General features: G+C 39.1%; 1 protein-coding gene across 1 annotated transcript; it reads left to right on the top strand.

Annotated features, from left to right (window-relative positions):
- The first annotated feature begins 5,108 nt into the window (after positions 1 to 5,108).
- Positions 5,109 to 24,632, top strand: enpp5 (ectonucleotide pyrophosphatase/phosphodiesterase 5). Its single transcript, XM_061929888.1, has 4 exons — positions 5,109 to 5,255; positions 15,270 to 16,121; positions 19,608 to 19,784; positions 21,799 to 24,632. Exons 2-4 carry the CDS (start codon positions 15,284 to 15,286, stop codon positions 22,203 to 22,205), a joined length of 1,422 nt encoding a protein of 473 aa, XP_061785872.1. The 5' UTR covers positions 5,109 to 5,255; positions 15,270 to 15,283; the 3' UTR covers positions 22,206 to 24,632.
- The last annotated feature ends 1,960 nt before the right edge of the window (positions 24,633 to 26,592 follow it).

Raw genomic sequence — 26,592 nt, 5'->3', positions numbered from 1 at the left:
AATATGATACGAAAAGTGATAGCAAAGCGGCAGTTAGTGAAGTAAATATTAATAACACAGAAATGACAATGAACATTATTATACTACAAATGGAGCAGTATAAATACCAACAGAAATAGCACTATTGATAATGAATAATAACAATAATTACTGCTATTATCAACAATACAATTGTTTCAAATGCAACAATACATATATGTAGTGATAACTTGAAATACAAAACAAAGCAGATAAATGGAGGTGAAGAAAGCGAAGCGAACTGTATTAACCTGGGAGCTTGTTATAGCAAAAATAGGTTGAGCTTTGTCAGTGTGCCGTGTATTACCCAGTTTCCCCTAGGGGAACAACGTTAATATATGTTTGATGACACATGATTATATGCATGACTGTATGTACAGTATGTGTGTATGTACAGTATGTGTATATGTATGCTTGTACAGTGAACGTGCGTGTGGATATATATACTGTGAGTGTGTATGTATGTATACTGTATTTGTGTATGTATGTGGGAGCGTAGGTACCTATTTATGTGAGTAAGTACCAATGTGTGTGCATATGTATGTATTAATGAATGAATATACGTATTTGTGTATATACTGTATGTATGTATAATTGTGTGTATATAAGTATGTATGTGCATTTGTATGTACAAACGTGTACAATATTTTTGTCTGAGTCTTAATTTATTAATACCACAGTACTTCATTAGTAGCGGTGTACTGTACAACCTTCTCGTCCCACCATTTCACAACCATTATACAACAAACCTGACAGCAATGGAGTTAACAGCTGAGATTGTTTTTGTTTTTTTAAGAAGCCGCATCTACGACCGTTGTCTCTTGTGAATTTTTTAAAGGTATGTAACGGTTTTCACATTCGCGAGCTTTAAAGTTTTATTATTTTAGAATTAATTATTTAGTATTTTAGCCAGCATGGCTAGCTGGTTAACATTACAAACTAATGTTCCAAATTAACATTTAGTGTTATATAACTTATGCAGAAATTGTGCATTTTTCTCTAGCCCTACCTGAGCGAGTCAGCATCTGAAATGCCTCACTCTGAAGGGCTAGATTCATAACCCCCACTCCTCGTTATGCCCACTACCCCTACATGTAAAGAGTCATTGGGACACCACTATCGTCACGGGAACGCGCAAAATGTAGGGATAGGGCTAAAAACTACGATGAGGGGGTGTATTGGGATTGGGCCTAAATCTATGAGCAAAGGAATTGGCACCAGCCGCTAGACTAGATCGGACCAACTTAAATTTAATACCGGATCTGACCAATCTAAGTCTTTGAGCATGAACTGATAAAGCTTACTCGGATGAGAGGCGAAACGTCTTCTAAAACAAACCAAACAGTCCAGTTGCAATTGGTTGAATGCCCTGAGATTAAAATGAGCACTGATGAAGAAACTGTCCACAGCAGCCAGACTCAAAAGCAAAACCGGATGAGTCACAGTGCTCGTTTGATCGACACGCTGGCTGAGAGTGCTGACTTTGGCCGACAGCGTCTGGAAGGCGACCGTCAAATCACGCAGCACCTGGTCGTGATTGTCAAGAGTCGGTCCAAAGCCAGTAAGCGCAAAGTGGAGGGTTCTTTCTCTGCGAGGTCTATGTTTGCCAGTAGATTTGTCACGAGTAGGACCCCAACACAGAGAAGAAAAATAAATAAGAGTAATAACAAAGAGAGCACTCAAAAAGGAATGAGGAAACATTACTAAGGATGCACACTTAAGGCACACAGGTATGGAGATTAACACGACAACCGCAATGCCTGGACTAAGCCACATGGAACGTGGAGCGTGAGTGGAGCCAAAGCAGAGGAAATGTAGACAACTGGAAGGGTGAAACACCAAGAAATATACTGGCGCCGAGTGAAGGGAATGGAGAGCTTAAGTAGTCAGGAGGAAGTGAGTATCAGGTGTGCGCAAAGGTGGCCACACCCTGTGACCCAGAAACCAGGCAGTCCAACAAAAAGAAGATAGGTGGCAGCAGAACAGCCTGATTGTGACAGACATATTAAAAGTATGTACCATTATGCCTTAAGGTTAGTGTTTGTATACCTATCATTGTTCTCTTTGACTAATTTCATTTGATCAAAGCTTTTCTAACATTTCCCACTTCAAAATATTAGATGTACTATGATTTCTGTTGATATCGCATTGGATTAATATCGGTATTGGCCAACATTCAAGGCTCCAATATTGGTATCGTATCAGAAGTGAAAAGGTTGTTTCGAGACACCCCTAATTAAAAGGGACCGATGACGATTTGAATCTGCATTTAACACACTTCCTTTCGGTTTACATAAGATGTATTGGATATGCTTTGGTGTAAATTTTGCGTAATTTTTTTGCTCCATAGCCACATTTAAGAAACATATTTTCTTTTACCTTTCTAAAAATATGTCAGAAGTTATCTTTAAGACGGTTAGGATATATATCTTGAAGATAAAAATCATCCTGCGGTCAAAAATAAACCCCATAAACAGTATATAGTTTCAGCAATCAAAGGATTAGGTACCTTGTGTGGCACACAATGCCTCATCAATTTAAAGGGTCCCTCCAAGGACAACATTTGCACTTATTTCATATTTCTGGACCTGGAATTAACGTCAACAGTAGGGATGTCCGATAATATCGGACTGCCGATATTATTGGCCGATAAATGCTTAAAAATGTAATATCGGAAATTATCGGTATCGGTTTCAAAATTATCGGTATCGGTTTCAAAAAGTAAAATTTTTGACTGTTTAAAATGCTGCTGTGTACACGGACGTAGGGAGAAGTTCAGAGCGCCAATAAACCTTAAAGGCACTTCCTTTGCGTGCCGGCCCAGTCACATAATATCTACGGCTTTTCACACACACAAGTGCATGCAATGCATACTTGGTCAACAGCCATACATGTCACACTGAGGGTGGCCGTATAAACAACTTTAACACTGTTACAAATATGCGCCACACTGTGAACCTACACCAAACAAGAATGACAAACACATTTCGGGAGAACATCCGCACCGTAACACAACATAAACACAACAGAACAAATACCCAGAACTCCTTGCAGCACTAACTCTTCCGGGATGCTACAATATACAGTTGTATTTGTTTATTTGAAGGACAATGTGCAGTTACATTAAAAAGATGGCTGCAACAGATTTAGCACCATGCTAATTTCCATCTGTAGTCTTTTTATGGTGTATCTAACATCCACAATAAAATTACACAGGATTGAAAATACACAACAATAATACAATTACATAATGATAAACAATTTATAATACAAGTACAATACATAGAGGGTATGTGAGTTGCAAATCAATGGGCGGTCAAGTTACAGTATTTTAGCAGCTTCATTTAAAGTGCAGAAGTATATAAAGTGTAGCAGTTTTTATCAAATGTTTTTCACGCACCAATACTCCATCAGAGTTGCGCTAGGAATTTTAAAAAATGGGGTCCAACAGTTAATTTTTGGGGTCCCACTTTTTTGTAAGCGTTTTGAAAACAAATGGTAAATGTATGCATTATCCTGTTATATCTCACATTCCATATTGTGTTTTGGAAAAAGGTTGTCATAAACTTTACTTAATTCATTAAAAAAAGAATACAAAAGAAAACTATTTTCTATGCATACTGTATGTAAATGTCTCTCATGGACACACACACACCTGTTGTTGACTTTGGGCTGACTAGCGACTGCACGACACCAAGGCCACGAAACAGAGACACGCGGCAGGCTTACACACACACATGCATCCACAAAAATATACGCCACACACACATACCCCACCCAACGCCCTTGACGCCAATCCCTTAGGGGTGATGGACGGCTGGGCAGCGCCTGAAGAGCTGCAGCCTGTTACCGTGGCCCCCACTCCCTCCCCTCTGTTGCTAGATATCTCGAGATGTATGTTGTAATATGTATATGTGGAGGTTTTTTCCCACTCCAGACTGGGCCCCCTTAGGAGCCCAGTCTAGATTGTATTTTTTTACTCATCCTTCCCCAGCGTTTACCTTTTTCCCATCTTTTACGGGGTGCCTTGTGGCGAACCATCAGCGTTCCTGTTCTGTAACCCTGTAAACTGTTTGTTTGTCTAATCTTGAACAGGTTTGTGCTGAAAACAAAGTTTCGTTGTACTTGTGCAATGCCAATAAAGACCTACCTACCTCCCTAAATGTATTCAGTTATAAACATTAATTCACTTTCTTTTTTCCTTCATAGAGCTAAACTTTATCGCTGCCGGTAATTTTTTCCTATATTTTTATTGTAATATTTTCAGAATGTGTTTTTACTATTTTTGGCCAAACTAAGACAAAGAAAACCCTCTCAAGCTGTCTTTATTTTTCAGCTTCAATGCCATGATTTTAATAGTCCGGCCCACGTGTGCACAGATTTTCCTCCATGCTGGCCCCTGAGCTAAAATTAGTTTGACACCCCTGAACTAAGCCAACTTTATATGTTAGGCCTGAAAGACAGTGAGCTTCAAAACGACGCAGTCAGCACTAATGATAGCCACATTTAGCTATTTTTAGCCCCTCTTTTAGCATCTCTTTGCAAAGGCCAGAATATGAGCTTTATGTGTTATCGCCACCACAATGCATCACTGAGACAGAATTTGAGTGACATCTTGTGGAAGCTCACAGTACTGCAATGGGAAAGTTGACACATTGACACAAGAATGACATCACTGACGAGTGTTACATTTTCAACTATTCACTTTAAACGATGAACTGTGAAAATATTGTTATAATATTATTTCCCGTCCCTGGGGGTTTAGTGTGACGTTTCACCTCTAAGGAGTAAAAAGACTGCTAGCAAAGATGTCTACCTTAAACACTTCGATGCACCTTTTTATTGTATTTTTTTTTATAAACCTTTATTTATAAATTGCAACATTTACAAACAATTGAGAAATAATATTAATCAAAATAAGTAAAAAACAGTACAAAACAGCGCCAGGGGGCCACTTCGATGCACCTCGATCCTCTACCCCCTGATGCTATAATGACGTCATTGTCCATCACGGTGCATTTGAGGACGCTTTTTTTTCATCCAAATGCATGAAGTCACTTGCAGGAGCCGCCCAGCTGCATTGTCGCTGTCATCTGATTTGCGCACAAAATAAAGAGGCAAACAAGAGAAAGCGGCTGGAAGGCGGGACTTCCTTCCGGCTGACAGCAGAGTTGAGGTTGTTTATCTCAGTGCGCAGACACACAGTCCAGCCCAGTGCAGGATCCGATATAGCGAAGGTAAGCTCGGCGATTCTGTGTTGTTGTTTTTTTTGCAACAAGCCTACAGCATTTTCTCCTCTGCTTGCACAGCTGGCTTGTGTTGCAGGCTGCACACCGTGCACAAATGTGCAATTGTCACCGGCAAGAAATTGCGCATGTGTGTGTGTTGTCCTTTGCGTCGATGCATTTGTTGTCATTATCGATGACGTCACCGTTATCGATGACGTGCGGTTCATCTAACGTGAATGTTGCTAACCTTTGCGTTGTTGTCCTGATAGAATGAGTTCTCTCTGTCGGGTCGATGTGTGCGCACACTCATACTGTGACAGTGTGTGTGCGGCAGGAAATTAAAGCAGTGTAATGGTGCCATGGCATATTTTAAGCTAAAAAACACCTGAGGATAAAAGGTGTGCCGCTGCAAGCTGCATAGGTAGACGTTCCTGTTCAAATTTAGCGAATCCGGCAAATAAGGTAGATGGCCGTTTTATATTAATTGTCAGATATACTGGAAAAACTAGACTAACGCAGTTCAATATGGGTGGTTCAAGTGTAAAAATAAGTTAAACGTTGTTAATGTTAGATCAGGGGTGTCAAACTAATTTTAGATCGGGGGCCACATGGAGAAAAATCTACTCCAAAGTGATAAAATCACCACAGGATAACTGAAAAATAAAGACAACTTCAGATTGTTTTCTTTGTTTAAAAATAGTACAAGCACATTCTGAAAATGTTCAAATCATAATGTTGTTTTTTTTAGGGTTTTTTACAGTTACCTGTTGTGGTTAATAGTATATATATTTTATTTGTCGTTATTTATATTTTCTGAATAAATGATGTGATAATGTTAATCAGTCAACTCATTGGTGTTCATTTTCAATCTATCAAGTTAAAAAAATGATATAAAAATCAAGTTACAGTATGTTATTTATGTAGATCATTTTCCTTGACTGATGTACGAACATCATGTGGTTTATTTTGTACATATGTAGCATCATCTACAAAGATACAAAGAATTGCTGTTGCGACATCAAAATGGACACATTTAGAACAGCTGTTTCTTTCCTTCAAAAATTTCAGGTTAATTTTTATACTTAGCAAACTCATCCCGCGGGCCGGATAAAACCTGTTCGCGGGCCTGATCCGGCCCTCGGCCGTTCGTTTGACACCCCTGTGTTAGATGGTTATTTTTTATATATTATCAAACATTTTGTGGAACCCCATCATTGCAACTTTTTTTCCGACTATTTTTATCTATGTAAAACGATTTTTTGACTTTTTTAATCAATGTTGAATTTAATTGAATGCATGTTTTTTACAAAAACTCATTCATGTGAAAGACATTGTTCAATTTTTTTTTTTTTTGCACCAGCACTAATGATACATATAGCTATTTTTAGCCCTTCTTTTAGTATATCTTTGCACCGGCAGAATATGAGCTTCATGTGTTATCACCACAATGTATCACTTTTTTAATTTATAGCTAAAAACACCTGAGGATAAAAGGTGTGCCGCTGCAAGCTGCAGGTAGACGTTCCTGTTCAAACTTAGCAAATCCTCCAAATTAGGTAGAGGCCCGTTTTACATTAATTGTCTGATATACTGGAAAAACTAGACTAATTCAATTCAATATGGGTGGTTCAAGTGTAAAAATAAGTTAAACGTTGTTAATGTTAGATGGTTATTTTTATATATTATTAAACATTTTGTGGACCCCCAACATTATAACTTTTTTTTTTTCACTCTTTTTTTTTTTTAATCTATGTAAAACGATTTTTAGAGTTTTTTAATCAATGTTGAATTTAATTTAATGCATCATCCATGTGAAATAAATTGTTCAATAGTTTGTTTTTTGCGCCAGCACTAATGATAGCCACATATACGGTTGTGGTCAAAAGTTTACATACACTTGTAAAGAACATAATGTCATGGCTGTCTTGAGTTTCCAATAATTTCTACAACTCTTATTTTTTTGTGATAGAGTGATTGGAGCACATACTTGTTGGTCACAAAAACATTCATGAAGTTTGGTTCTTTTATGAATTTATTATGGGTCTACTGAAAATGTGACCAAATCTGCTGGGTCAAAAGTATACATACAGCAATGTTAATATTTGGTTACATGTCCCTTGGCAAGTTTCACTGCAATAAGGCGCTTTTGGTATCACACCCACAAGCTTCTGGCAAGCTTCTGGTTGAATTTTTGACCACTCCTCTTGACAAAATTGGTACAGTTGGTTTTCTGGCATGGACTTGTTTCTTCAGCATTGTCCACAAGTTTAAGTCAGGACTTTGGGAAGGCCATTCTAAAACCTTAATTTTAGCCTGATTTAGCCATTCCATGTGGACAATGCTGAAGAAACAAGTCCATGTCAGAAAACCAACAAATGTAGCTGAACTGCACCAATTTTTTCAACAGGGGTGGTCAAAAATTCAACCAGAAGCTTGTGGATGGCTACCAAAAGCACCTTATTGCAGTAAAACTTGCCAAGGGACATGTAACCAAATATTATAAATATTATTATTATTCTTTTTAATAAGAACATTTAACTCATTAGAAAGGAGTTTAAAGACAACGCATCCCATCTACAATTGGGTTCTATTAACACAGATACGACTGTATATACGACGGATACTGCCCTCCAAAATAGTCTCTCTCTTTTTGATGAAATAACATTAGAGGAATTGTTAAGGCGTGTAAGTGGGATAAAACAAACAACATGTTTACTTGACCCACTTCCTGGGAAACTTATCAAGGAGCTTTTTGTAATATTAGGTCCATCAGTGCAAAATATTTTAAACTTATCACTTTCCACTGGCACTGTTGCCCTAGCATTCAAAAAAGCAGTTATTCATCCTCTGCTAAAAAGACCTGACCTCGATCCTGACCTCATGGTAAACTACCGACCGGTGTCCCACATTCCCTTTATTTTAAAAATCCTTGAAAAAATTGTTGCACAGCAGCTAAATGAACACTTCGTGTCTAACAATCTCTGTGAACCTTTTCAATCCGGTTTCAGGGCAAATCACTCTACGGAGACAGCCCTCGCAAAAATGACTAATTACCTGTTGCTAACGATGGATGCTGATGTGTCATCTATGTTGCTGCTTCTTGATCTTAGCGCTGCTTTCGATACTGTCAATGATAACATTTTATTAGAACGTATCAAAACACGTATTGGTATGTCAGACTTAGCCTTGTCGTGGTTTAACTCTTATCTTACTGACAGAATGCAGTGTGTCTCCCATAATATTGTGACCTCGGACTATGTTAAGGTAACGTGCGGAGTTTCTCAGGGTTCGGTTCTTGGCCCTGCACTCTTTTAATTTACATGCTGCCGCTAGGCGACATCATACGCAAATACGGTGTAAGCTTTCACTCTTATGCTGATGACACCCAACTCTACATGTCCCTAAAGCTGACCAACACGCCGGATTGTAGTCAGCTGGAGGCGTGTCTAAATGAAATTAAACAATGGATGTCCACTAACTTTTTGCAACTCAACGCCAAGAAAACGGAAATGCTGATTATCGGTCCTGCTAGACACCGGCATTTATTTAATAATACCACCTTAACATTTGACAACTAAATAATTATACAGATTATTTGGTAAATAATCTGGGTATTATCTTCAACCCAACTCTCTCCTTTGAATCACACATTAAGAGTGTTACTAAAACGGCCTTCTTTCATCTCCGTAATATCGCTAAAATTAGTTCCATTTTGTCCACTAGCAACGCTGAGATCATTAATCATGAGTTCGTTACGTCTCGTCAACATGGGTGGTTCAAGTGTAAAAATAAGTTAAACGTTGTTAATGTTAGCGGGTTATTTTAATGTATTATTAAACATTTTGAAGACCCCCATCATTACAACTTTTGTTCACTCTTTTTTTTAATCTATGTAAAACGATTTTTTGACTTTTTTAATCAATGTTGAATTTAATCTAATGCATGTTTTGTACAAAAACTAATTCATGTGAAAGAAATTGTTCAATAGTTTTTTTTGGCTCAAGCACTGATAGCCACATATAACTATTTTTAGCCCCTCTTTTAGCATCTCTTTGCACAGGCAGAATATGAGCTTTGTGTTATCTCCACAATGTATCGCTTTTTTAATTTAAGCTAAAACACCGGAGGATAAAAGGTGTGCCGCTGCAGGTAGACGTTCCTGTTCAAACTTGCAGAATCCGGCAAATTAGGTAAATTGCCGTTTTATATTAATTGTCTGATATACTGAAAAACTATGCTAATTCAATTCAATATGGGTGGTTCAAGTGTAAAAATAAGTTAAATGTTGTTAACGTTAGATGTTTTTTTTGGTATATTATTAAAGATGTTGTGGACCCCCATCATTACAACTTTTTTTCACTCTTTTTTTTATCTATGTAAAACGATTTTTAGACTTCTTAAAAATCAATGTTGACATTTAATGCATGTTTTGTACAAAAACTCATTCATGTGAAATAAATTGTTCAATAGTTGTTGTTTTTTTGCGCAAAACTACACACATAATTAAAATTATAGGGATGTCCGGACATCATTTTTGACCTCCATCTGAATTAGATTTTTTTGGCCTCAGATACAATCCGATTTCCGAATATAACACGTTTATAAAACGTATCTTATGAAATGTATAATTTCTACTATTGTTGTAAATTAGATGACAACTTAACAGTGTGGTAATGAATGCTCCGCCTTACACGATTTGTAACAGAACTAAGAACTGAACGAAAGCAAATGCTACTATTTGCTCCCATTGAAATAATTAGTGTTTTGTGCTCAAAGCTTTCTTTTATCCGCAGACTTACTCCCTGAGTTTTTAAACGATAACAAAACCACCAAAAAAAAAATGAGAACAAGACAAATAAAAATAGCTGTCTAATCACTTTAGTATGGTTTCTATACGGATGCTATACTAGGTATCAATAGTATCAACATCTGGATCTATCACCCCAACTTTACATTGAAGCTTTAGCAGTTAGCTTCTTGTGTTGTCCTGCCATTCCTTTTTGCTCTAGTCCTCCAGTACTTGGAACAAACTTATTTGATTTTCCGCCATGGTGGTGAGGATAAAGCGCTCTAAAAAAACATACAAATGCTTCAATCAACGTTTGATATACATGCTGTGTGTATGTAACAGGCACACTCATAATAACATGTAAGGTTTACCGTATTTTGGTCATTACAAGCATTACCGCGGCAGAGCATATCACAATGTTCGCCATTTCATACAACAACAACTACTACTAATCATGGCAGACTTTGTGAGAGACAACAACGACTACTTTGGGACAAATGATGATCCAGAACTTTCCATTTTTGAGCATGAATATAAGGAGGATGAGCTACAAGTTTTAGAAGCTTTGTAATAAGCACATCCAGCTCTAGTGAAACTCTAAGCATCATGTAGCAGTTTTGCTAAGTGTTAAACAAGATATACATATTACAAACCCCTAAACCAGTGAAGTTGTCACATTGCGTAAATTAAATCGTCAATGAAAACAAAATACAATGATTTGCAAATCCTTTTCAACCTACGGTATATTCAATTGAATAGACTGCAAAGATAAGATATTTACAGTAACGTTCAAACTGGAAAACTTTGTTATTTTTTGCAAATATTAGCTCATTTGGAATTTAATGCCCGCAATGTGTTTCAAAAGAACTGGCACAAGTGGCAAAAAAGACAGAGAAAGTTGAGGAATGCTCATCAAACACTTATTTGGAACATGCCACAGGTGAACAGGCTAATTGGGAACAGATGGGTGCCATGATTGGATATAAAAGCAGCTTCCATGAAATGCTCAGTCATTCACAAACAAGGATGGGGCGAGGATCACCACTTTTCAAACAAATGCGTGAGCAAATTGTCATACAGTTTAAAAAAAACATTTCTCAAACAGCTATTGCAAGGAATTTAGGGATTTCACCATCTACGGTCCGTAATATCATCAAAAGTTTCAGAGAATCTGGAGAAATAACTACACGTAAGCGATGATATTACAGACTTTCGATCCCTCAGGCGGTACTGCATCAAAAAGCGACATCAGTGTGTAAAGGATATCACCACAAGGGCTCAGGAACACTTCAGAAAACCACTGTCAGTAACTACAGTTGGTCGCTATATCTGTAAGTGCAAGTTAAAACTCTACTATGCAAAGCCAAAGCCATTTATCAACAACACCCAGAAACCGCGCAGGCTTCGCTTATCTAAGATGAACTGACGCAAAGTGGAAAAGTGTTCTGCGGTCTGACAAGTCCACATTTCAAATTGTTTTTGGAAACTATGGACGTCGTGTCTTCTGGACCAAAGAGGAAAAGAACCATCCGGATTGTTATAGGCACAATGTTGAAAAGCCAGCATCTGTGATGGTATGGGGGTGTATTAGTGGCCAAGGCATGGGGAACATACACATCTGTGAAGGCATCATTAATGCTGAAAGGTACATACAGGTTTTGGAGCAACATATGTTGCCGTCCAAGCAACGTTCTCATGGACGCCCCTGCTTATTTCAGCAAGACAATGCCAAGCCACGTGTTACAACAGCGTGGTTTCATAGTTAAAGAGCATGGATACTAGACTGGCCTGCATGTAGCCCAGACCTGTCTCCCATTGAAAATGTGTGGCGCATTATGAAGCCTAAAACACCACAACAGAGAACCCCGGACTGTTGAACAACTTAAGCTGTACATCAAGCAAAAATGGGAAATAATTCCACCTGAAAAGCTTCAAAAATTGTTTTCCTCAGTTCCCAAACGTGTACTGAGTGTTGTTAAAAGGAAAGGCCATGTAACACAGCGATAAAAATGCCAACTTTTTTGCAATGTGTTGCTGCCATTAAATTCTAAGTTAATGATTATTTGCAAGAAAAAAAACAAGTTTCTCAGTTCAAACATTAAATATCTTGTCTTTGCAGTCTATTCAATTGAATATAAGTTGAAAAGGGTTAGCAAATCATTGTATTCTGTTCTTATTTACGAATTACACAACGTGCCAACTTGGTTTTGGGTTTTGTACAAACATAATAAAACAATCATTTACTGTACAATGTCCACTCTCAGTGGGATGCCAACTGATGGAATTCATATTTTTCAGCACAAGACTTGTGTTCCCTGATTAGATGATGAATTATACCACAATCTCTAATCAGGTAAAAAAAAAAAGAAGAAGGTGTCAGCAAACAAGCGTCGTTTTGTGTCTTTCTCGCCATCTCCAGGTATAAGTTGGAAGGCAAAGTTGACCAATCTCTCGGTTTATGGCCATAACCTTTTACTATACAACTGTGAGGCATGATTTATAATTGAGAATTAAAATTCACCAGCTTTCAGGCTCAGTATATCTCAATAGCTGCATAAGGACCCCCAGATCATCAAATATGTGTGTGTGTGTGTGTGTGTGTGTGTGTGTGTGTGTGTGTGGACCCCCAGATCATCAAATGTGTGTGTGTGGACCCTCTGATCATCAAATGTGTGTGTGTGGACCCTCTGATCATCAAATGTGTGTGTTTAAACATTGCACTGCGCCGCTAAAAATAGTTCCTTTGTGTTAGCGCATATAATACCAATGTCGCTATTACTTGGCTAATATGCCGTTCACGACATGTAGATGGAGTATTTTTGTCGGTTTTTGGATGGTTTTTTTAGAGGGCTTTATGGGCGAAAAAGATAACTACCGTTAGATGCATTGTTAGCTGTCTAGTACGATGCATATTTTACAGTTTAAAACACACAATAACAACAATTCTCCAAAAAGTGTAGTTTCCCTTTAAAATTCGGATGAAAACCAAATCGTATGAAAACTAAAGCAAATGTTCCTATTAGAAATAACTCAATCCGTTCCAAACGCCTAAAAATATGAACACAAAACACTTTTAATAGAGACCTAGAAAAGCACTCAAAGAGTGCAAACATCTGCCAGGCCCCAAAAGTAAAAACTTCCTGAATCCAGACAATAATCCGAGTCAGCCCCACAATTTAGTCGCTTGTGTTTTATCCATTTTGGACATTTCCTAAAAGTTATTTAAAAATCTGCTTGTCTTTTTCAGTTATTTGTATATAGCGCAACTGCTGTGTTTGTCCCTGTGGCACCACAAGGAAGCTCGTAACTTAAACGTAAGGTAACGTCGTAGAAATGATTCAGATCAGGCCCAAAATCTAATCAGTTGTTCCTTTTCTGAAAGATTCATGAAATTCCACACATTTGGAGTTATTCCGCTAACTAACCAACTAACTGACAGACAAACCGAGGATTACTAGGAGTGCCGTAAAAATCACACATTTGAATCCATCCATTTCCTACCGCTTATTCCCTTTGGGTTCGCGGGGGGCGCTGGAGCCTATCTCAGCTACAATCGGGCGGAAGGCGGGGTACACCCTGGACAAGTCGCCACCTCATCGCAGGGCCCACATTTGAACCACAATTCTTATTTATTACATTTCTGAATCAATTCAAAATGTTTAAGAATCGATTTTTAAGTCATATTCACGCTTACTGTGCGTATGCATCCTAAGATTGTTTTTAAAAAAATGAGCTTTTGTAACATGTAACCTGTTTTGAAATGGTTTCATTATATTTCATATATACCAAAATATATTTATTGCGAGAATCTGCTTGAATGGAGAATCGATTCTGAAACTAATCGTCAACACAAAAATCTGAATCAAAATCAATCATGACTTGTTATAAGATTCCCATCCCTAACGATTACATACTGTAACCTCCTTTTCGGAGGTTGTAGTTATAGTTAACATGCATGAAACTATGTGAAATGCATATGAATAAGGAATAAAATCACTTATCTTTTTTGAAGAGTCTTGTAGGCGAAGACAGTGATGAGCGGAGAGCACTTGCTCAAATGTGCTGGCACTCGCAACTTTCTTTGGCCCCATGGTGGATTCTTTTGCAATCGTATTCAATAAAATGAGCTAACAGACTAGTTTGTTAACCGAGACGGTGTATGAAAACTTCTTGAACTTCTTGTTGAAAACCAAATCATACGAAAAGCGGGGCATACACAACCCGAGATATCACTGTACTTTAAAATGGATTCAAATAAAACACCTACACTGCTACAGGTTGCTCCTCAGTCGCCAATATTTTTATATTATTATTTTTTCATTTAGTTTTTATTGTCCTCCAGCATCAGACATTCCAATCCATTACATCATATATCTATTGTCTGCCCTAAATGTCACAATATTTTTTGTTTATATCCCAACGATGCCAACCCCCGCCACCCAAAAGAAAAAAAACAGCAAGAAAACATAACAAAGTAATAATAATATTTACAGATAAATCAATTAAATAAAAAACAAAAACAAAACAAAACAAACAAAATAAAAATAGAAATTATATTAATTATAATCAGAAATAAAATAAAATAATACAAACAGTAAATAATAATTAAAAATATATATATATATAGGTAGTAATCTTTTTTTTTTTTTTTTTTATATGGCAAAGTAACAGGCCAGGAGTTTATCTCAAAACTTTACAACTGGTCAAACAAAAGGGAGGATGGGGTTTAACTTGCCTCAGAAAAAAATATTTTGCAGCGCAGATGAGAGCACTGATATGCTGGTGCAACCCAACATATTTTGCTCAATGGAAAAATATTAAAGAAGAAATGCCCTCCATCCCCATACAAGCAATCTTGGCGGTCGCCATTATTTTAAGTTAGTCCCGACTCCCTACCCTTTCGTGTAAATCAGGATGGCGACTATTGACGCCACAGCCTCACCATTTTGCCTGTTTTTAGCGTGGCATCCGAGTACCAACAGCGCACAACAACAGCTGTTGTATGCTAGCAGTTGAAATTCAAGGAATTCCATGCATGCAACAGTTAACCATGCGTGTGACTTGTCTTACCGACCCAGCAGCATATTTTTTCCAGAGGTTGAACCCCCTGAACAACATGCCGCTGCTGGCAGTGTAAACAGAAGCTTTTTCCAGGAGATAAAATGTGGTATTACCGTATTTATTACAGTAAATTGTATACATTATATATTGACTTCCTACCTTCTTGTTTGCAGCTTGCTCTCTGCACATGATGATGCTCCATGGAGTTTCTCTGCTCCTTCTGTGTGCCCTCCTGCCACCTCTGGTTTCTCTCCACCGCCCAGCAGAGCATGCCAAACTGCTCCTGGTGTCCTTTGACGGCTTTCGCTGGGACTACGTGAACCGTGTTCCCACGCCAAACTTCCACCTATTAATGCAGGAAGGCGTGACAGTGGAGCAGGTGGAGAATGTGTACATCACCAAGACGCTCCCCAACCACTACAGCCTGGTGACGGGCCTCTACGCCGAGACGCACGGCATCGTGGGTAACGATATGTACGACCCGGTCCTCAATCGCTCCTTCTCCATGGACACGGACAGCATGTATGACCCCTTGTGGTGGGAGCAGGCCGTGCCCCTCTGGGTCACCGTCCAAAAATCTGGAGGACGGAGCGGCGCCGCCATGTGGCCCGGATCTGACGTGAAGATCCATGAGACGTTCCCAACACGCTACCTTCCGTACAACGTTTCCGTTCCCTTCGAGACGCGTGTGGAACGCATCATCCAGTGGTTCTCGGCCCCGGAAGAGGAGGCGGTGGATTTTGGGGTTCTGTACTGGGAGGAGCCGGACGAGAGTGGACACGAATTTGGACCTGAGAGTTCCCTCATGGACGCCGTCATCGCCGACGTGGACGAAAAGCTGGGCTTCCTGAGGAACGAGATGAAGAAGGCGGGGCTTTATGAGAAGGTCAACCTGATCGTGACGAGCGATCACGGCATGACGCAACTTTTCGCCGACAAGATCATAGAACTGGACGAGTATGTGAGCCGAGACCTGTACACGTGGGTGGACAAGAGTCCTGTGGTGGGAATACTGCCCAGGGAAGGTAACAATAACACTTCATGTACAGTAGTTACTCGGTTTTTCTACACCCCCTTTTTTGATGATTCGGTTTTTTATGAAAATTTTCGGCAATATTACCCTGGTTTTTGGACACCAACTCGGTTATTGTACAATCAAACATTGCACATAGCAAGCTACTGTAATCCGTTACGCGGAATTTAGTACCCAAGCAAATAATCTCACGCGTTGGTCACCTTTTTTTTATTGAAAAAATACAAATACAATTTAAGAAATAAAGATAAAATTAAATGTCAAAGAAAATTGCCATAAAAAGGTGAGGAACACTACAGAATTCAAGAAAAAAATCGTAGCAAAAGTGGCATTCACGTGGCTCTTGCCTGCGTACATCCCTCTCCGCTTATCGTTGTCTTCGCCAACAAGAGTATTTACTAAAGGTAACATTGATGTCATCCATTTCTTTGACCATTTATATGAATTTCAAATATTTCTGCATTTAAATCTATAATCGCTTTCTATAAAATGTGTTTAATCTTTAAATGTTGGTGGTATCTGGGATTATTGGATTTACATGTTTTCTCATGGCAAAAATTATTTGGTTTTCTTCAGAAGGAGGCAGAATAGCCAAACATTGTACTCAAGTAAGACTATTGTCATTTAGGGTCATGTGACTCAAGTAAGAGTAAAAATGTAGTCATCCAAATAATTAAGAAAAAGTAATTTAAAAAACCACTCAATTACTTAGTAACTGGTGAGTAACATCTGATTTATTGAGTAGCTGTTTTTAATGGTACTTACACTGCAACCATAGTTAGGGTGTGTGTGTGTGTGTGTGTGTGTGTGTGTGTGTGTGTGTGTGTGTGTGTGTGTGTGTGTGTGTGTGTGTGTGTGTGTGTGTCTTCTTGTATTTCTACCCTTTTTGAGACATCATCAAGGAAAAGTACCTTCGATATGAGGACCGGTGAACAAGTTAGAACATAAATCAAAATTTCAATCAATCATGGTCCCAATACGGAAAACCATTGCATCTAATAGAGAATGTCTCATTTGCACCCCTGGTGGTGAAATCTATCAAAATTAGGGTGGTCCCAAAAAGGAGGGATTTTTCAAATTGACTGTGTGGCGGTTTTAAAAGTGCTCCCCCTCTGGTCAACATATGAAATAACAAATGTGTGTAAAAATTTGAAGTGCTCCCCCTCTGGCCAACATATGTAATAACAAGTGTGTGTAAGAAATTGAAATGCGGCCCCTTTGGCCAGAATTAATTTAAAAAAAAAGTTATTACAAGTTATTACATAGTGTAATAACTTGAAGTAAATAATAATTAAAAACCAATTACAAAAAAAAACATAACTAAAGGCTTTCCTTTTTTATATTTGCATAGTGTGTATATATTATTAATGTTGTAAATACAAATCTTTATATATCTAGAAAGGGTGGTCCTAAAGAGGTAGGCATTTTTCGGAGGTCTCAAGAAGGTAACAAATACAAGAATGTGTGTGTGTTTGTGAATGTGTGTTTAAAAGAGATGGATAGTAACTACTACAGTATGTGCTACAAAATATGCACATTTTACATTCACTTACGACGTTATAATAGGCATAATGCTAGCTAATACGCTGCTAAAACATGAAAAACATCTACGACTTAACGCAACATGTTTTCTATAGTCGGAAGTGGAATTCTTATAGGCTGAAATGTGAACATTTCTACTGACACAGATGACAGTGCATGATATAAATGTTGTTTTTCATAGTTTCTAAGAAAACATTGAAGAGTTGCGCTGTCTTCTCTGACGTCATGTCACCTTTTAAAGTGTGTAGTTGGAGTGAAGTCATGTGACTGCCAGGCTCCATTTCATTGGTGAAAAGTTAAGTTAAAAGTTAAAGTACCAATGTTTGTCACACACACACTAGGTGTGGTGAAATTTGTCCTCTGCATTTGACCCATCCCCTTGTTCACCACCTGGGAGGTGAGGAGAGCAGTGGGCAGCAGCGGTGGCCGCGCCCAGGAATCATTTTTGGTGATTTAACCCCCAATTCCAACCCTTGATGGCTGAGTGCCAAGCAGGGAGGTAATGGGTCCCATTTTTATGGTCTTTGGTATGACTCGGCCGGGGTTTGAACTTACAACCTACCGATCTCAGGGCGGACACTCTAACCACTAGGCCACTGAGTAGGCTGGGGTCAGCAGTCGTGTCCTTTAAATTAACCCGACAACCTTATTGATTTGAACGGTCAACATGTCACGAAAGCTGTCGTAGGGTTGGTGAAACAGAGTCATGTGATAGAAGTCTCTCCAATGAGCTGAGAATGCGTGCTTGCAAGCAGTAAACAATCGGTTATAAATACATATAATGATGTAAATAAAAGTAGCGATCATATTGAAACTCAATGTAACTGAGGAAAAGTAGTGTTTCTTCATCTGCACAAAAATACTCAAATAAGTATGTTGCATTAAAACTCCTCTGACAAGTACATTTTATCCAAAAAGTTACTTAAGTGAATGTAACTGAGTAAATGCAGCGTGTTACTACCTATATCTGCTTTTGTACAAGTCCGTCTTCAGTTTTGGAGCAGAATACTAACAAGAAAATATCAGCGCAAAAGTGTTTGTTTGTTCTTTCAGTTAAAAAAAAAAAGTCCAGCTGAGATAGGCTCCGGCACCCCCCGCGACCTTGTAAGGGACAAGCGGTAGAAAAAAGGATGGATTGAAGTAGTTCAGTTCAGTTTCAGTTTATTTTGAACATGCATACGATACAATGTAATTCATCATACATTTCCAGTTGTTTTGTTAAAGTACGTCCGAAAAGGAGTAGGAAGAAGCAGAGCTTATTTAATCCTACCCCTTATTATGCCATAGATATTTTATCCCATTTCCTTGTTCTCTGTAACAGAACAGTAAACAAATAAATAATAAATAAATAATATACCATAGTAAGCAAACAAATATTAAATACATAAATAATCTATGTCTCAATAAAAAAAAATAAAAAAAAAAAGACAAGAAAAATATTGAAAAAAAAAGAAAGAAAAAAAGAGAGTTAATGTATTTGCTAAAACAAAAAATGCATTCTTTCTGTTCTCTGTATTATTAATTGTCACACCAAATGGTGGCACTGGTATTAAACCTCAAAGTCTTACCCCCTTACGGGATCGACTTGAAATTTGTCACACAACTCAATGCGCTCTAGAAATGGCCGCATTAACTTTAGGGTGTTTAGCCCAACCACCACTAAAATTAGTACTCACCTTTAGGAAATTGACAAGCACACGTGTGTAAAGTTTAAGCAAGATTGGTTTAAAAACATGACCACAATCCAGTGTAACGTTATTTAGCATGTGTCTATTAATAATAACTGTGCCATCTTGAGTTATTATATTTCTTGGGTTTTTTAGGTCGTCTGAATGGTTAAAACTGGACATTTCTGACCGTTCAAATCAATAAGGTTGTTGGGTTAATTTAAAGGACACGACTGCTGACCCCAGCGACATCACATTATGTCTTGCAGGGAAGCTGGACGAGGTGTACAACAAGCTGGCGGATGCCAACCCCTACATGGCGGTGTACCGGAAGGAGGACATTCCCAAGCGCCTTCACTACCGCCACAACATCAGGATCATGCCCATCCTCTTGGAGGCTCGGGAGGGATGGACCATCGTGCAGAACAGGAGCACGCCGCTCATGCGTACGTCTTTACGCCTTGTTTAAAAAAAAAAGCTGCTCTGTTCTATTTTAGTATCAGTCAGCTTCACTGGGGTGTTTTATTTTTAATCCCAGTTGGAATGAACAAAGAAAGAGCGGGAGTGTATGACGCCTTCTCCTCAATTTATTGTCATAAGGCAAATTATGCTATTGTTATTGGGCCAGAAACACAGTTTCCGAAGTGATGATTGATTCTGGTTTACACAAAAAAGGCAAATATTAACCGTTGTTTTTATTAGCCCACATAAAATCCTTAAATTACACTTTTCTCTATGGAGTTCTGCATGGATACATGTGAGCATGTACAACAGGAACTGCACTGCATTGTGCTGAGAGCTATTTCTAATGTTTTGGTTAGCTCATTTGGACATGAGTTTGAATAATTAGTTTCAGGCAAGATTTATGTAGCTCATAAGATACAATAAGATTCTGTACGCCGGTTCTTATTGGTAATTCAAAAGCAGCATTATTTAAAGAGTAATTCAAATCCAATTCATTTATTCCAGACACCCACAAATACTACCACATAGTTATAGTTTTACATGCATTTCAAAGGTGCTCATCCAGAAATGTATTTTACCTTTTTATTGTTAGTCTACTTGGTTTGCCCAGTAGGGCAACAACTTACCAAATCAGTCCCTCCAAGATTACGCAGCCTTTTTGTGTGCCTAAAATGCAGCAATTTTTAAAAATTTGCGATATTTGAAGGTTTATTTTTCTCCATCAAAATTACCTTCTGATTTCCATCCAACCATCCAATTTCTACCGCTTGTCTCTTTCGGGGTCGCGGGGGGTACTGGAGCCTATCTCAGCTGCATTCGGGCGGAAGGCGGGGTACACCCTGGACAAGTCGCCACCTCATCACAGGGCCAACACAGATAGACAGACAACATTCACACTCACATTCACACACCAGGGCCAATTTAGTGTTGCCAATCAACCTATCCCCAGGTGCATGTCTTTGTAGGTGGGAGGAAGCCGGAGTACCCGGAGGGAACCCACGCAGTCACGGGGAGAACATGCAAACTCCACACAGAAAGATCCCGAGCCCGGGATTGAACTCATGACCTTTGTATTGTGAGGCACATGCACTAACCCCTGTTACACTGTGCTGCCCACCTTCCCACCTTCTGGTTTTATGAATTCGTAATCAGTGTTTTTAGTGTTTTTGTAACCTTAACCCCAAAAAGCATAGCATTTCAACAAACCTAACAAAATATGCTTTATTTTGAACATAGACATCAATTTATCAGATCTCACAGGCCTTTTTTAAAATGCTTGAATTTGCATAATACAAAAGAAATTGCTTTTCTTTAGGTGTTTGTTACAATAAATTTGCAGAAGAAAATGAAAGTTGCAACACATTCTTGTGATTTTCCCTGTGTAATTAAATGTAATTCATGAAGAAATATAAAAAAAAAGATTGAGAAAAACATCTGAACAACTGAAAAAAATAAATAAAATGATACCTCAACCTCCACATGATAAAAATATATAACAATTGTACATTAAAAAAAATCATTCATGCAATGTATACGCATAATCTCAAATGATTACTATAGAAATTACACTTTGTGTGCCAGCTGTACACTGACTCCTCTAAAGTAAATCCAAGCTTCATTTCTAGTATTCTCCCTTGAAAAGATGTACTGTAGTAAAACTGGTAGAAGGGTGTACTCACTTTGATACTATATATGTACTTATGCCTATTCAAGTGAAGTGTGAAGTGAATTATATTTATATAGCGTTTTTCTCTAGTGACTCAAAGCGCTTTACATAGTGAAACCCAATATCTAAGTTACATTTAAACCAGTGTGGGTGGCACTGGGAGCAGGTGGGTAAAGTGTCTTGCCCAAGGACACAACGGCAGTGCCTAGGATGGCAGAAGCGGGGATCGAACCTGCAACCCTCAAGTTGCTGGCACGGCTGCTCAACCAACCGAGCTATACCGCCCCGATATCAAGTAATGTTTAATATATTCTTTGGTCTTTCCTCAGGGGGTAACCACGGCTACGACAACACCCTGCGCAGCATGCAGCCCGTTTTCCTGGCTCGAGGCCCAGCCTTCCGCCAGGATTACATCAAGACCTCCATGCGCTCCGTCGACCTTTACCCTCTCATGTGCCACATCCTGTCCATCCAGCCCGGCCCCAACAACGGCTCCCTGGCGCACGTCCGAGACCTTCTGCAGCCCGAGCCCACGGCGTCCATGCCCAGCGTCGCCTCCAGGACAAAGGAAGCGCGCTCCTACTCCCACGTGGTGGGCACCCTCCTGGGCGTGGCGCTGGTGCTGGGCTTCCTGGCGGTCTTCGTCCAGCAGGTGACGCTCAAACAGCTGCCCTCGCTGAAGCACAGTAGCAGGGAGATGTCTCAGCCTTTACTGCAAGAGGACTTGCACCTGTAGCCGCTCGCCGACATCCACCTGGAATCAAGCGAGACACGCTGGACCGAGGTCCAATCAAGCGTGGCGTAAACCTTTACATGAGCTTTTAGTGGCTTTTGCTTTGATTGTCAACGTCACCTCATCATGTTCCCGGTTAGTTTGTTTCTAATCAAAGCCGAGAGCACAGACTTTGGTAGCTAAGGACACGTTTACGCGACAATGTTCCGAAACATTAAAAATGTTCTTTGCTGACCAAAACAGAAATGGCGGGGCACTTTTGTAGTTTGCGATGCTTCTTATTTGTTAGATATTGCAAGACGTTTAGTTGTTAATAGGTCAAATTCTAAGCCCACTAAAATTCCAAAGACTCTTTATAAAGGGATGTCGCCATCTGCTGGCCTGGTATGTCAATTACAGTCCATCCATCTTTTTCCGCTTATCCGAGGTCAGGTCCCGGGGGCAGCAGTCTAAGCAGGGAAGCCCAGACTTCCCTCTCCCCAGCCACTTCGTCCAGCTCTTCCCGTGGGATCCCGAGACGTTCCCAGGCCAGCCGGGAGACATAGTCTTCCCAACGTGTCCTGGGTCTTCCCCGTGGCCTCCTACCGGTCGGACATGCCCTAAACACCTCCCTAGGGAGGCGTTCTGGAGGCATCCTGACCAGATGTCCGAACCACCTCATCTGGCTCCTCTCGATGTGGAGGAGCAGCGGCTTTACTTTGAGCTCCTCCCGGATGGCAGAGCTTCTCACCCTATCTCTAAGGGAGAGCCCAGGCCACCCGGCGGAGGAAACTCATTTCGGCCGCTTGTACCCGTGATCTTGTCCTTTCGGTCATAACCCAAAGCTCATGATCATAGGTGAGGATGGGAACGTAGATGGACCAGTAAATTGAGAGTTTTGCCTTCCGGCTCAGCTCCTTCTTCACCACAACGAATCGATACAGCGTCCGCATTACTGAAGACGCTGCACCGATGCGCCTGTCGATCTCACGATCCACTCTTCCCTCACTCATGAACAAGACTCCGAGATACTTGAACTCCTCCACTTGGGGCAGGGTCTCTTCCCCCAGGCACTCCACCCTTTTCCGGGCGAGAACCATGGACTCGGACTTGGAGGTGCTGATTCTCATCCCAGTCGCTTCACACTCGGCTGCGAACCGATCCAGTTGGAGCTGAAGATCCTGGCCAGATGAAGCCATCAGGACCACATCATCTGCAAAAAGCAGAGACCTAATCCTGCAGCCACCAAACCGGAACCCCTCAACGCCCTGACTGCAATTACAGTGTTTTTGGTAATTAATTGATGCCAAACAGGAACATTGTCCCATGAACGTAGCCCATTAGAACTCTCCGTACACTAGCTTGAGTAGGAGGGATTAGCCTCCCGCATGCAGGGTGTGATTCTTGAAAGACTCTTAGACAATCGGTGCAAGATGGCGTTCATTTGCACAACCGGTAAATGGTGTGAGGAATGACGAGTAGCCCAGGGAGACTTTTTCCCTCCTCCTGCGTTCAAGCAGTGGCGGCCAGTCAGACACGAGCAAATCAATGCAAAATGGATTTGTGTCGTGATTGGTCAGTGGTCACATGATCGGCTCGGCGTAGCTTCTTGAATGTCCATCTAGCTTAGTTTTTTTCCCCCGTGTCGACTGTTCTTTTCATACATCCTCTCGAGAACCAGCGTCCTCTGCAGTGGACATTTGTGTTTCGCATAACAAGAAAATTGTAGCTCTGACAAAATATATTAATGTCCACTGCAGAGGAAGTTGGTCCCATGGAGGACATTTCTACATTGCCCATTATTTGTACACCTCGTCATGGCCGTCGTCGTTTGTTGGTGAAAAGTGCAGTGACATTGCTGTTGTCAGTATTTTCCTATTTGGACTGTTTTGTCGTGGCTTCGCTGACTCTTTCAGTGTCAAAACTGTTCCTGCTATTTGCACTACATGACCAATAGGGGGCAGCAGTGAGGTGCTTTTTCTTTAGGTTGTGTATACTTTGCACTTCATCTTGTATTTGTTCAAAACAATTGTTTGGTACCTCTTGCCAAAAAAGTTTTTAAATCAGCGCAGTTGTAGAAGTAAAAAAGTGTTTAAAATGCTGCAACATTTAGGATACATTTGGTTCTATTCAGACACATTACCTACAGTACGTAAGCCTCCCAGAAAATAACACTGTGATATATTCTTTTTAAATTCCAAACATTTATATGAATATTTAGAATTTGTTTCCTTTCCCGAAAAAAGTGTCTTGCTGACAAATGAATGAATTAAGTAAAAAAAAAAAAAAAAAGTGAATTATTTGTTAAAAGAATGAATGTGCAATCAGTTGCATTTTAACTTTACCTTAACTATCCTAATTTGGTGTAACGATGAACTTACTTTTGCCGTGTTACTGATTAAAACAGCCTTCTGAAATAAAAGGGACTTTAAATAAAGTTGTGTATTCTTTTTTCTGTACGCGTCTGTGATATTTCGATGGTCAGAAACTTACACTTACGTTGTAAAATACAGTCTACATAAAGCAAAGTAGTGCACACTCACATTTTTCATTTGAAAACACAGTTGTCTCTCGTTTATCACTTTTAATTTCTGGGGCTGTAAAATTTTTGGGCACCACACGATTCGAATCGATTCGATTTTCAATTCAATATTTTCATAAACTATAAGCCACAATCATTACAATTATAACCAATAAAGGCTTGCCATATCTCACTTTGCATGTAATAAGTTAATATCACATGTTACTAAATGTTAGTCATGTGTAATTTCCACATTTTTTTGTTAAATTCTACGGAAGAATATACATTTTTTTTTTTTTTAAATAACCTTTTTTTTTTTCTTCCATGCTACGTATGTGGCTTTGTAAGGTCATGTTACCTCTATATTCAACATAATTGTAAGGTCATGTTACCTCTATATTCAACATAATTGTAAGGTCATCCATCCATCCATCCATCCATTTTTTACCGCTTATTCCCTTTGGGGTCACGGGGGGCGCTGGAGCCTATCTCAGCTACAATCGGGCGGAAGGCGGGGTACACCCTGGACAAGTCGCCACCTCATCGCAGATGAGGTGGCGACTTAGGTAAGGTAAGGTAAGGTCATGTTACCTCTATATTCAACATAATTGTAAGGTCATGTTACATCACATAATTGTAAGGTCATGTTACCTCTATATTCAACATAATTGAGGCTAATCCCCAAAATAAGAATCAATGAGAAAACCGCTAAGGAACCGAAACGTTTGGCGGAATCCAACGTGGAACCAAAAAAATCTTATCACTTCCCATCCCTACTGACATTTTACATGCAATTCTTTACGCAAATTGGGACCCCACACAAATCCAGGGCCCTTTGCAGAGCGCGTGATCTGCCTACAGAGAGGGGTTGTCCTGTACACACGACATGTAAGAAGCATGTTAAATTTTATAAACTCAAATAAGCATTGGAAACACAGTAAAAAAAATATGCACTTGTGTCGGTAGCTTGATGCTAACATAATGGACAATCCCATTGTGTATTCAATGAACTTTTAAGTGAACAAATTTGACATAAAATAACATATTTACTTATATGTATATGTATGTACTGTATGTATATATATATATATATATATATATGTATCTGTTTATATTTTATTTTATTTATTATTACTATTAATGTATTATTTTTTTCCTTTTTTTTGCTGTTTTTGTTTTTTTTGTTTTGTTTATTTAATCGATGTATTTATAGATATTACTTTATTTTTTTTGTATTTTTTTTTGGGGGGGGTATGGATGGGATATAAACAAAAATATTTTGACATTTAGGGCAGACAATAGATATATGATTTATGTGAATATGATGTAATGGATATAAATATCTGATGCTGGATGTCAATAAAAATAAAATGAAAAAATAAAAAATAACATATTTACAGACATATACTCCCCAAACTCTGTGGAATTGAAGCGATAACTGCTGACTTTGTGCTATACTAGCTCAACGAGTCTGCTACTCTGCACTGTGTGCTGATTGGCTACGAAAGCGGTTTTCATCAAACCTCAAAGTATGAAATTCTTTAACAAATAACACAACTAATTAAATAAATAAATTGTCATTTCTGTTTTAAAAAAAATAAGTTAACTTTGGATGTTTAAGTTGGCCTCCGTCATTCTACTGTGGCTGCAAATGTAGCTTACCACCACCAATGTATGAATGTAGAGGGACTGAATGATCAGTTCTCAGTTTTCTGTGAAGCGCTTTGAGTTTCTAGAAAAGCGCTATATAAATTTAATCCATTATTTCATTGTTTTTGCAAAGGGATATTTTTGATTTTCAAGCTAATGTTGTGGCCTGTGAGTGAATGGGCAAAGAAGAAGTTGGACATTTGACATAGAGTGAACATTTTTTTATTTTGGTTTCAGTAT

Source organism: Nerophis lumbriciformis, linkage group LG34 (assembly GCF_033978685.3).
Source record: "Nerophis lumbriciformis linkage group LG34, RoL_Nlum_v2.1, whole genome shotgun sequence".
In the NCBI taxonomy this organism is placed as follows: Eukaryota; Metazoa; Chordata; class Actinopteri; order Syngnathiformes; family Syngnathidae; genus Nerophis; species Nerophis lumbriciformis.
The sequence above is the reverse complement of the archived record's forward strand: the minus strand, read 5'-3'. Positions and strand labels throughout refer to the sequence as shown.